The 13,343-nt window shown below is 43.0% G+C and overlaps 1 protein-coding gene across 1 annotated transcript in view; it reads left to right on the top strand.

The window, feature by feature from the left end:
- cpne7 (copine VII) overlaps positions 1-13,343 on the top strand; it is a 195,920-nt gene that overhangs the window by 150,588 nt on the left and 31,989 nt on the right. The window contains 1 exon segment of the mRNA XM_034190465.1: positions 293-347. Coding sequence (XP_034046356.1) covers positions 293-347 — 55 coding nt within the window.

The following is a 13,343-nucleotide window of genomic DNA, read 5'->3' as shown; positions in this document are numbered from 1 at the left end:
TACATTGCTGCACTCTTATTATTTGTGAAACCTGGCCTTGGACAAGGTGGAATCGATCTACTATATACAGTCTATGTGATGAAAACGATGTTCATGGAAAACCGGTCTGTGAATGGCTGCAGGCACGCTGCAAATTGAAATTCAGACACTTAATATTTATGAACTATGACCAGCAGGGGGTTTGTCCTTGAAAAACCAAACACATTGGTATTTCCACTCAGTCATTGTCCAGTGTTACTGCAGACTTCCAGTAACTATAACATAATCCTGATTTATTTACTTGTCATTGCAGTGACAAAAGATTTTCTGCTTTGGGGTTTGGTGCCAGAATCCCTCCTAATTATGAGGTGAGTCATATCTCTGTGCTCGTCTCTGCTTTCTTTATCCTAATCCACTGACCTTCCCCTCACATTAACAACATGCGTCTCTTCATGTGCCACTAATCAAATCTGGCTATTCTCCTCAACCCTGTGATTGTACTGTATGTTGAGAACCTTGAATGAATGAATGGACCTTAATTTCCATGACCTATTTTATAACACAATTCGTCCCTCTGTGAGAATTTCACTTTTAAAACTAATCAGGTTTATATTTATTCAAAAGCTCCATGTCCTAAAATTTCAAGTGGTCTTGAGAAAATAAATAAATAAAACTGTTTACATACAAATTTGAGTATGAGACCATTTTTCACCACCCCGTTGGGAAAAAGTCAGAAAGAGGACTGTAATCATTTCATTTATTTCTTTGTATTTTTGTTTATCCTGTAAGCTACAGTGTAGCTGGAAAGTATTCATAGTTCTTTACATTTTCCACATTTTGTTATGTTACAGCCTTGTACCAAAACGGAATAAATATTTTTTTTTTCCTCAAAATTCTCCACACAATACCCATAATGACAATGTGCAAAAACTTTTTTGAAACATTTGCAAATTTATTAAAAATGAACAACAACAACAACAAAAAAAACCCCTCAGAAATCACATGTATGTAAGTATTCACAGCCTTTGCCATGAAGTTCAGAATTGAGCTCAGGTGCATTATATTTCCACTGATCATCCTTGAGCTGTTTCTGTGGCTTAATTGCAGTCCACCTGGGGTAAATTCAGTTGATTGGACATTATTTGGAAAGGCACACACCTGTCTACATATAAGGTCCTACAGTTGACAGTGCATGTCAGAGCACAAACCAAGCATGAAGTCAAAGGAATTGTCTGTAGACCTCCGAGACAGGATTGTCTTGAGGCACAAATCTGGGGAAAGGTACAGAAACATTTCTGCTACTTTGAAGGTACCAATAAGCACAGTGGCCTCCATCATTTGTAAATGGAAGAAGATGGGATCCACGCGATTGTCTTTCTGTCAGAGCGCCAGCATTTCTCTGTGGAGAGAGGAGAACCTTCCAGAAGGACAACCATCTCTGCAGCAATCCACCAATCAGGCCTGTATGGTAGAGTAGCCAGACAGAAGCCACTGCTTAGTAAAGGGCACATGGCAGCCCGTCTGGAGTTTGCCAAAAGGCATTTGAAGGACTCTCAGACCATGAGAAATAAAATTCTGAGATCTGATGAGAGAAAGCTTGAACTCTTTGGTGTGATCCACTCTGCTGCTTTTGGAGGAAACCAGGCACCATCAGGGGTGGCGCTAGACTTTTATCCTTGAGGGTGGCCAGAGAGTGGCCAAAGTGGTCCACAGATTATGACAGATTCATTTGTTTCTCGGGCAATCAATTGCAATCAGTCTCAGAATGTTGAAATACATTAAAGGCGCTAAATATTAAGCACATAGGAGATGAGATTTTTGCAATTTATTAACAATGTACAAAATAGAAAACAGAACAATTTTTCAACAGCACCACCACCACGTCACCATTTTGACATGAATGAAAATGCGCGCACACACACACACACACACACACACACACACACACACACACACACACACACACACACACACACACACACACACACACACACACACACACACACACACACACAGGTTGGTGGGCTGGGTTGTGCCTGACACTGACTGTCCTCATAACCCAGTCTCACGGCATGTTGTGATTCAGCAGCCATGAAATATACATTAATCTATTGGTTCATCATACTGTCATGAAAAGAGCAAAATTCTCATCATGGGAGCACAAATTTATTCTACACTCAACAAAAATATAAACGCAACACTTTTGGTTTTGCTCCCATTTTGTATGAGATGAACTCAAAGATCTAAAACTTTTTCCACATATACAATATCACCATTTCTCTCAAATACTGTGCACAAACCAGTCTAAATCTGTGATAGTGAGCACTTCTCCTTTGCTGAGATAATCCATCCCACCTCACAGGTGTGCCATACCAAGATGCTGATTAGACACCATGATTAGTGCACAGGTGTGCCTTAGACTGCCCACAATAAAAGGCCACTCTGAAAGGTGCAGTTTTATCACACAGCACAATGCCACAGATGTCGCAAGATTTGAGGGAGCGTGCAATTGGCATGCTGACAGCAGGAATGTCAACCAGAACTGTTGCTCGTGTATTGAATGTTCATTTCTCTACCATAAGCCGTCTCCAAAGGCGTTTCAGAGAATTTGGCAGTACATCCAACCAGCCTCACAACCGCAGACCACGTGTAACCACACCAGCCCAGGACCTCCACATCCAGCATGTTTACCTCCAAGATCGTCTGAGACCAGCCACTCGGACAGCTGCTGAAACAATCGGTTTGCATAACCAAAGAATTTCTGCACAAACTGTCAGAAACTGTCTCAGGGAAGCTCATCTGCATGCTCGTCGTCCTCATCGGGGTCTCGACCTGACTCCAGTTCGTCGTCGTAACCGATTTGAGTGGGCAAATGCTCACATTCGCTGCTGTTTGGCACTTTGGAGAGGTGTTCTCTTCACGGATGATGCGAAGGAGATGTGTTGCACTGCATGAGGCAAATGGTGGTCACACCAGATACTGACTGGTATCCCCCCCAATAAAACAAAACTGCACCTTTCAGAGTGGCCTTTTATTGTGGGCAGTCTAAGGCACACCTGTGCACTAATCATGGTGTCTAATCAGCATCTTGATATGGCACACCTGTGAGGTGGGATGGATTATCTCAGCAAAGGAGAAGTGCTCACTATCACAGATTTAGACTGGTTTGTGCACAGTATTTGAGGGAAATGGTGATATTGTGTATGTGGAAAAAGTTTTAGATCGTTGAGTTAATCTCATACAAAATGGGAGCAAAACCAAAAGTGTTGCGTTTATATTTTGTTGAGTATAATTCATTCCGTGATCTGTGCATGTAATTAAAACTGCAGCGGGGGTCGGGGGTGGTTATGGTTAGGGTTAGGTTTTGGTTGGGGTTTGAGGTAGGGTTAGTAATAGTGAGTTAAAAATCCCTATCATGAAAATTTGAGTTCTGTCTTTTCCTGATCTGCACCTGATTTGCTTCTCTTTACAGAGAATTCATATATCTTGTCCCCCTGTCTTTTCATTCTCAACTGGCCCTATGAAAAAAATAAGTCAGTCTTGTTCCTCCTACCATCATTTACAATTACATAGTCTTATTAAATACCTATTGAATCTCCAGCGTAAAAAATGTCAGGACAAATCGACCCCTGTAGATGTAAATTAATATTCAACCTTTTCAGCTAGTTGACTGTAGGGCTGCATGATATGGCCAAATGATCGTATCTCAATATTTAAGCCAAATATTATATCTCTGTCGATATGATATATGATATGACTATGATTTAAGTCCAGCCACGGTAAAAATTAAGCATTCTTAAACAAAACAGTAATAATACCACACTCATTTTGCACAAGGGTAGGATACAGTGCCCTCCCTCCAAATGTATTGGAACACTTGGTATTTCACACATTTTAATTTGTTTATGCCATTTCAAATACAAGAAATTCAAAAAAAATGTTAAAAAAATAACAATTTCTAAAACAAGACCAGGTTTTCCCCAGAAGCTTTGCCAATTATCTATGAAGCCCACCTCATTTTTTGGACAACACTCAGACAGCCAGCAGTTCAAGGAGAACATGCAGCTAAACATGTCACTCCCGGTCCGATTGGGGAGGGGCCCAGAGAAAACTATAGAGTCCGACATTGTTTTTGCAAAGTTACACACCGATTCAATGTTAATTTTAGTGACCTCCGATTGGCGTAACCGGGTGTCATTACTGCCGACGTGAATTACAATCTAACCAAATTTATGCTTAGCCTTAGCCAGCAGTTTCAAATTTCCTTCAATGTCGCCTGCTCTGGCCCTCGGAAGACAATTGACTATGGTTGCTGGTGTCGCTAACTTCACATTTCTCAAAACAGAGTCGCCAATAACCAGAGTTTGTTCCTCGGCGGGTGTGTTGCCGAGTGGGGAAAAACGGTTAGAAATGTGAACGGTTGGCGGTGTACACGGGGCTTCTGTTTAGGACTACGCTTCCTCCTCACAGTCACCCAGTCGGCCTGCTTTCCCGGCTGCTCAGGATCTGCTGGAGGGGAACTAACGGCGGCTAAGCTACCCTGGACCGCACCGACTACAGGGGCCTGGCTAGCTGTAGGATTTTCCAAGGTGCGGAGCCGAGTCTCCAATTCGCCCAGCCTGGCCTCCAAAGCTACGAATAAGCTACACTTATTACAAGTACCATTACTGCTAAAGGAGGCCGAGGAATAACTAAACATTTCACACCCAGAGCAGAAAAGTGCGGGAGAGACAGGAGAAGCCGCCATGCTAAACCGGCTAAGAGCTAGTAGCTGCGCTAAGCTAGCGGATTCCTAAAAACACACAAAGTGAATAATGTGTAAATAATTTAGAGGTGATTCAGCAGAGGGAGTGCTTTAGTTAAGGCACATGAAGATTACACTGTGAAACAAATCATTATCTAGTTAACTAGATCAATCTAACTGCACAGATTAAACAGCTAACAGATACAGCAAAACTCCGCTGTGCTCCAGAACAGGAAGTGATACAATACCGCAGTGAGAGCCAACCACCAGTAGAGGCAGAGTTCCATGTGATGTGATGTGAATATGATGCCACAAGCTTTGCAATCCTATCTTTGGGCAGTTTTGCCCGTTCCTCTTTGCAGCACCTTTTGAGCTCCATCAGGTTGGATGGGGAGCGTCGGCGCACAGCCATTTTCAGATCTCTCCAGATATGTTCAATTGGCTTCAGGTCTGGGCTCTGGCTGGGCCACTCAAGGACATTCACAGAGTTGTCCTGAAGCCACTCCTTTGATATCTTGGCTGTGTGCTTAGAGTCATTGTCCTGCTGACAGGTGAACTGTCGCCCCACTCTGAGGTCAAGAGCACTCTGGAGCAGGTTTTCATCCAGGATGTCTCTGTACATCTGCTGCATCATCTTTCCCTCAATCCTGAGTAGTCTCCCAGTTCCTGCTGCTGAGAAACATCCCCACAGCATGATGCTGCCACCATGATGCTTCACTGTAGGGATGGTGTCTGGTTTCCTCCAAACATGACACCTGGCATTCACACCAAGGAGTTCAGTCTTTGTCTCATCAGATCAGAGAATTTTGTTTCTCATGGTCTGAGAGTCCTTCAGGTGCCTTTTGGTAAACTCCAGGCGGGCTGCCATGTGCCTTTTACTAGCCAGTGGCTTCCGTCTGGATACTCTAGCATACAGTCCTGATTGGTGGATTGCTGCAGAGATGGTTGTCCTTCTGGAAGGTTCTCCTCTCTCCACAGAGGAATGCTGGAGGTCTGACTGAGTGAACATCGGGTTCTTGGTCACCAGGCGGCCTGCTCTAGGAAGAGTCCTGGTGGAGAAATTAAAAAAAATGTTAAAAAAAAAATAACAATTTCTAAAAGTATCTTCTTTAAACTCAAACTGATAATTTTAGAAAATTTGTTTTTTTTTTTTTTGTATTTGAAACGGAAACATATTAAATTAAAATTATACAAGGTGAAGATTTTTCTTCTACTCCTTGTAAGGTGGATTGCAACACAGCGCCAACTACTGTACAGGAGGGACCTAACAGTCAATAGGTGTCACAGATTTCATAATGCAGCTGGCTTCTTTTGACCAGACGTGGGGTGCAGTGACATGTCAATCATCTGGGATGGCTCCTGGGGAGGGGAGGAGATGGTCTAGTGGTTAAGCGTTGGAGTTGAGACCAGAAAATCCTTGGTTCAAATCCTAGCCTGACCAGAAAATCACTAAGGGCCCTTGGGCAAGGTCCTTAATCCCCTAGTTGCTCCCGGTGTGTAGTGAGCACCTTGTATGTCAGCACCCTCACATTGGGGTGAATGTGGGGCATTAGTGTGTAAAGTGAGCGTCTGATGCAGATGGAAAAATGCTATATAAATGCAGTCCATTTACCATTTATTTACCTGGGGTTTCCAGTCAGATTTTAGGGGGTCCAATGCCACCCTGGCCTCCCCTCTAGCCTGACCCTTGGGTGCCATCCCTACAGTGAAGCATGGTGATGGCAACATCATGCTGTGGGGATGTTTTTCAGCAGCAAGAACTGGGAGACTAGTCAGGATTGAGGGAAAGATTATTGCAGCAATGTACAGAGACATCCTGGATGAAAACCTGCTCCAGAGCACTCTTGATCTCACACTGGGGTAAGGGTTCATCTTTCAGCAGGACAATGACCCTAAGCACACAGCCAAGATATCAAAGGAGTGGCTTCAAGACAACTCTGTGAATGTCCTTGAGTGGCCCAGCCAGAGCTCAGACCTGAATCTGATTGAACATCTCTGGAGATATCTGAAAATGGCTGTGCACTGATGTTCCCCATCCAACCTGATGGAGCGTTGAGAGGGGCTGCAAAGAGTAATGGGCAAAACTACCCAAAGATATGTGTGCCAAACGTGTGCCATCATATTCAAGAAGACTTGAGGCTGTAATTGCTGCCAAAGGTGCATCAACAAAGTATTGAGTAAACACTCTCCCTACGCTCCCCAACTCTCTGGAACGATCTACCTGCAGCTATAAGGCAGTCTGACATGGTGGAGACTTTTAAATCAAGATTGAAGACCCACTTTTTTAGACTGTCTTATCATTCATTTATTCTGTTTTTATGTTTGCCTTGTAATGTATTTTTATTCTACTGTTTTACTTTTTATTGTGCCCTTTTTGATCTTAAATTTACTGTGTTGTTATGAATTGTGTTATGTGAAGAGCCTTGGGGCGACTCTGTCGTGAGACGGCGCTATATAAATTAATAAATTGAAATTGAAATTGACAGTGTGAATATTTATGTACATGTGATTTCTTAATTGTTTTACTTTTATGGGGTGTTGTGAGTACAATTTTGAGGGAAAAATGAATTTACTCTATTTTGGAATAAGGCTGTAAGATAACAACATGTGGAAAAAGTGAAGTGCTGTGAATACTTTCAGGAAGAAACGTATGTCATTTGTCAACATTGTAGATGTATGAATCTTAAGTAAGTCATGCATTTATTCTGGTAACAGTTTGCCTGAATTATATTACAAAAGCTCATTTTGCCATCACAGATAAACTTTCACAAGCTGTCAAAAGATGTTCGTCATTTGGACATGGAAACAACAAAGGTACTTAGAACCATTTTCTTCACAATAATGAGAGAGACGGAGAGAGGTGGGTTTATTCGGGGTGAACAGGAGGTCGGCATGTCTCGGTGATCTTCAAGTGTGTAGCGAGGACGCTGGGTGGAAGATAAACTGTTACACCAATGATAAGCTTCATCCATTCAACAAAGACTGTGCCAAAGTGACAAATTAATCTGAAAAGTCCACCCACATGAGCATCTTCCACTAATGCTGCATTCACATGTGGATGGTGTGTGACAGACGGTAAGAAGGATATTCCATAGTTTTCAGTGAGAGGATGACGGGAACATCTGCCACTGCCGGCTATGAGAGTGGCGCCCTATTCACTGTAGTGGTACATGCTGTTGAAATGTACAAATTCTCAACTTTTTTCCATTTGGACAAAGTGGATGTTGATTATTGAAAGACACCCAGGTATCTATTCAGTCACCTGGAATGGCTTATATGATACTGCAGAGTGAAATTAAGTTGTAACGTCACAAAAACTAGATTTCTTAGAAAAACAATCAGAGCCAGAGCTTGCTTTCTTAGTGCAAAGTGCTAAAATGCTATTGCATCCATTGATTACGCACAATGAGTGTCCGTGTAGTTGTTGGCAGTGTGGTGGCCAAGCGGTTAGAAAGATTGTTTACAAAACAGAAGGTTCCCATTTCACGACAACCCATACCCATTCTCCTTGTAATGTCGCGCTGCGTCAGGAAGGGCATCCGGTGTAAAACTTGTGCCAAATCATCATGCAGATCCATATCTGAGCTGCTGTGGTGGCCCTGAGTGAAAAGAGAGAAGCAAAATCAACTTACTAACATTCATCTAATTATCACTGTTAAATGATTGTGTTTGACATAATCATTTATGTTTGCTGCTGCTGTTCCACTAGAACAACTGGCATTACTATTTTGCTACCATCAACATGTTACCGCAGCATGACCGTCAGACATGTGATGCTTTTACACAGGAAAGTTTGCAGAGTAAAATTTACTCTGCTGGTATAGCATTTGATCTCAGTCCAAACAGAGTGAATTATACTCTATCACAGAGCTAAATCACCTCAAAACAGTGCAAAGTCAACTCTTATTGGAGTAAAACGACTTGCATTGAACAGATGGTGTCACCGACCAAACGGTCCTCCTGCGCTTACGTCATCAGCCACAGTTTACTGATAATCATCTCGTTTCTGCTTCAAACTGCACTCAGTCGTCATCTGTCTCAGTGACAGATATCTGAAGCTTTTGTACAACAATCATGTCCGCATAAATTCAGCATTATTCCATAATTGCAGAGGAAGCGATCAGAGCGACGCGGCTGCACAAGCTGTTAGCTGATGTGTTCACTGCGCGTCGGACATTTCAGTGCGTCACCGTTTAAAGCCTCGTTTCTGCTTAAGGCGGTCTTGTTACTGCTTAAAACTGACTTCAGCATGATTTAAGAGGTTTTACCTTGTCATCCCATTAATCCATTTGATCGCTTTGGGTGCACAGACTCTGTGTCACATGGGCGGCTGTGTTCCAGCATGACACATGCCAGCCCAGTCTCACGTTTTTTATTCGTGCTTCCGGCACAAAATGAGTCAAATTTTCGTGACGGGGCTTTTTTTTTAGCTCGATATTACTAACCCTACTCCAACCCCCAACCCTAACCTTAACCATAACCACCCCCCCCCCCCCCCCCCTTCGCTTTTTATTTTGTGCAGCCATCACGGAATGAATGAGAATGAATTTGTGCTGCTGTGATGAACATGAGGCACTTTTTGTCACAATATCACGAACCAATAGATTAATTTATATTTCGTGCTCCTGAATCACGACTTGCTGTGAGACTGGGCTGCACATGCACAGTGGAGGCAGGGTGGACCAGTGTGTAGGGGGCGGACCATTCAGTCTGTGACAACTGTTGAGCTGATTCACTCTATCATAGAGTGTCATTTACTTTATTTAGACTGGGACCAAATGCTATCCCAGCAGAGTAAATTTTACTCAGCAAAATTTCCTGTGTATGCAGGGAGTGTCTGTAATGGTACTGCTGTAGCTCCACATAAGGGTCCAAATGTCTGAACACTCATAATGGTCACATGCATGTGCACATGTTTGCTATGAACTGTACACAGCTGCTTGATTTCATGTTACAACCACAGTATACAAATCTGAAATGAAATGGTCATTGCACAGATGACAGACTTGGCTGACAGTCTGCCATCCTCACAACTGCAACCTATTTGACTCTTCTGTCTGGGTCAGTGGTGAAGCATTAATCCAACAGACCTGTTTGCTGCCCTTTACATCTCTCAGCACAATAAAATCCCACATCCTTGGAAAAGTGGACAAAACAGGAGGTGTAGAGATTAGAACCCTAATCAGAAGTCACATGGTAGGAACAAAATACATTTAGGTATGTAGTCATGGTGTGCCATAAGTGTCCCGCTTGTGAATGCTTGTCCCTATACTTGCTGTGACCTCCTTGAGGATTCAGTTGAAGTCTTGCAGACTGTTATTTGTTCAGAGTCCAACATTAAATCTGGCTACACATCAAGGTCACACTGTTTTGTGGCAGATCTCATTCAGTCTTGCTGGAGGATTTGCAGACATGGGCATTGGCCACAAATCTTGAACAAAATGGAATGTAGGAGTCAGTGGCGGTCCTAGAGTGATTTACTCCCCGTGCGTAACCCCCTGCGTGCCCCCCCTGCGCACACTAACATGGCCACCACCTCCGCCCCACCACCCATGAAAACACTAACTTCGTCCAGAACACCCACAATCCCACAAATTAACTCACAACAGCTATTTTCAAGAACAAATTTCCGGTTTTAATGACTACTGTAATAACAAACACAAAGAAATTGGCACAGTCTAATGTGTCATCATCCATGGACTTATCTACAATGATCATCTCAAAAGTTTGCAGGAGGGCATAATAATTGTTTGCCCCAGTGCTCACTATCCGTGATGTGAAATTCCATCGAGTAGGAGCATTTCTGGGCAACCTTGAGCAGCCTGCAGACTCAAGAAAAGACATCCTCTTTGTGGATTTTGAGAAAAATGTGGCAAACCCAGAGAGTGATGCAAAAAATATTCTGCACTCAGATAAGAATTTAGCCCCCTGAGACAGAACCAGATTCAGTCTGTGTGCATAGCAATGCACAAACATTGCACTGGGGGCTATTGCTTTAACTTTGGCCTGCAAACCATTGAGAGCTGAAGTCATGACAGCAGCCATGGCTTTTTTGTAAGGAAGACTATCAAATGGCTTCGCCAAAATCCGGTCCACAACATTCAAATTGTCTGCCATTATGTGCAGCTTGCTACCTAGCTAGCTCGCTAGCTGGGACTGGCACGAGGCTAGTGTGAAGTTTGTCCGCCTGTGAGTGCTTTGTGACGGTGGAGCTGCTCAGCACCCGCTGCTCGGTAGGGACAGAAACTGCGATAGAAGTCAGAAAGAGTGATAGAAGTCAGTCTCCAAACACAAGGAGCTACAAAAAAAACCCCACCAGAAATAGAAGCTCGATTTGTCGCTAGTCGCTTTTAACAAAGAAAATGCCGCTAAGAGGATTAGGAAAGTCCCCTGTTCAACTCAGAACAGAATGAAAATTAAAAATGCTCCCACGGATGTTTACACAAAAAGATCGCTGATTCGCTCATTACGCTGTCAATCAAAAAGGGATTCAGCCTCAGACAGATCATCCAATCATCATGCAGAAGCTGAGCGTCCGGGCCAGCCGAGGCCAGCCCACTGCCCCATAGACCCCCAGACACGCTGAGCGTCTGATGGGCGGGACAAAGCCCAGCATTTATCTAATGACTCGTCTCGTTTCGCTGCACTCTTTGTGTCGCTATTGAACTCCGTGGAACGTTTAAAGCACTGTGAAGCTGCGGGAGGAAAGCCGCGTCGTTACCAGTGATAAGAAGCTGATTCTGAACAAAAGTTGAGCGCGTTGTAACCACCAACCCCCCCCACCCCGGTTTTTTTTTTGACTGTTCCCCCCCCCCCCCCGCACGGTCGGCCCGCCTCCAGGACCGCCCCTGGTAGGTCTTCTTCTGTGATCAGACTCTCAGGGTTTCTATGGCATTACAGTGGAGTTGCCGACTTCCATAAGAGGAGGTGCTTTGTATCTGACAGCACTCTGAGTATCATACAAATTCCAGGCAGTACAGGGAGCTGAGAAAGTAGGCTGTGATCACCCTGAGAGTAGACAAGGAGGTGTTTGTTTGACTCGAGACTTGAGATGAGAGAACTTGAAATCTGTGGCCACTTGACCCTCAACCTGCTTACAGAACACTTTGTTCCTCAAAACCTACATCTCCAGACAGATTCCTCTGTTGTATTCTACTGTTGGATCAGGTACTTTGAGCAGTTGGATAATGGTGATCCTTCTGCTGGGGTGTTTGACAGTTCCAGTTTCAGGAATTTCATGATTTATTTTCCAGTCAGCTATGAATCACCAAATGTTGGTGAGATTGCAAATGTGAAACAGGTGAGGGCAGGGAAAACTCTAGGGATCTGTGGCACTGGAACTCAACTATCAAGGTGGCTTGAGATGCTGAGCTGGTGGCCCTGCAAACAATCTTTATTTTAATCTGGTAAATGAGTATCATCCCTACAGATGGGAGGAAAGGACTTGTCCCACTCTGGAAAGGATAGGGTGAGTGCAGTGGCAGTTCTACACTGAATTACTCCCCAGGCGACACTCCCCCCCCCCCCCCCCCCCCCACACCTAGAAAAAAACAGACAAAATTTTGCACAAACAGCCATTTTTAAAAATTATTATATTATTAATGTTTTATAAGTGCCACTGAAATTGCAATTGAAATTGACATCAGAAGCCTGCAGGCTACAATTTTACTCCAAAACAAAATATCCATGAATTGCAAGTTTGAATAAACATGCCCTTACATTTGACACTTTATTAATCTGTTTTTCAGGGAGGAACAATTAGCTCTTTTATTAAGGTGCATATTTGTCTCAACATTTAGCTAAATATTTAGCTTGATGTTTGTACATATTAGGCTAAATGTGTAAATACTTAGCATTAACTAATCTGCAAAAGTTTTAGGTTTGACAGAAATTTGATCATGTAGTGTTTGCTAGAGCTGCCACAGATGACTATTTTGATAGTCAACTAGTCAACGATTATTTTTGCGATTAATTGACTAGTCAGATCATCCGTAAATTGCAGCTTATCGCATTTTATCGATATCGACACCATTATCGATTCCACTTATCAATTCGATTCCTTATCGATTCCCTTATCGATACCTCCTGTGAATTTTCTGTGTACTAAAAGTAGGTTTACAGGTTTTCTATGTCAACAACATTTTATTTAGTTTTAAAGTAAATAAATATGAAATTGGTCACTGGATCCTTGATCTCTGGACATAAATAAACTCTACATGGTGGATCCTTTATCTCGGGACATAGATAGAAAAAAATCTGTAGTCTTTGTCAAAAGCATTTCCTTTCAGTCATTAATGGCATGGAATTCACTCCATACAACTAGACAGCTGCTGGTCTGCAGCCATGCAGTCTTGAGCTGCTGCATGTTAGTGCAGGATGTCTCATTTTGAGAGGAATAAAACATTTTGATCAATTGCAGTTTATTGTTTGTATTACAGCATTTGGAAAGAGGTGTCATTTGATTTAAACCGTGATTTGCTTTGAAGTTATTAATTCCGAGTGGACTCTATCTTTCTAATTTGACTCGGCGGCGCAGCGTTTGGACCAACGGAAAGGAGGACGATTCTCATTTCTTTCTCACAACAAGACTGGAGTCCCATTTAGTCACTTTAATCTGCAC

Source organism: Thalassophryne amazonica, chromosome 2, assembly GCF_902500255.1.
Source record: "Thalassophryne amazonica chromosome 2, fThaAma1.1, whole genome shotgun sequence".
NCBI classification, from domain to species: domain Eukaryota; kingdom Metazoa; phylum Chordata; class Actinopteri; order Batrachoidiformes; family Batrachoididae; genus Thalassophryne; species Thalassophryne amazonica.
Note: the sequence above shows the minus strand (reverse complement) of the source record. Positions and strands in the feature narration are given on the sequence as shown.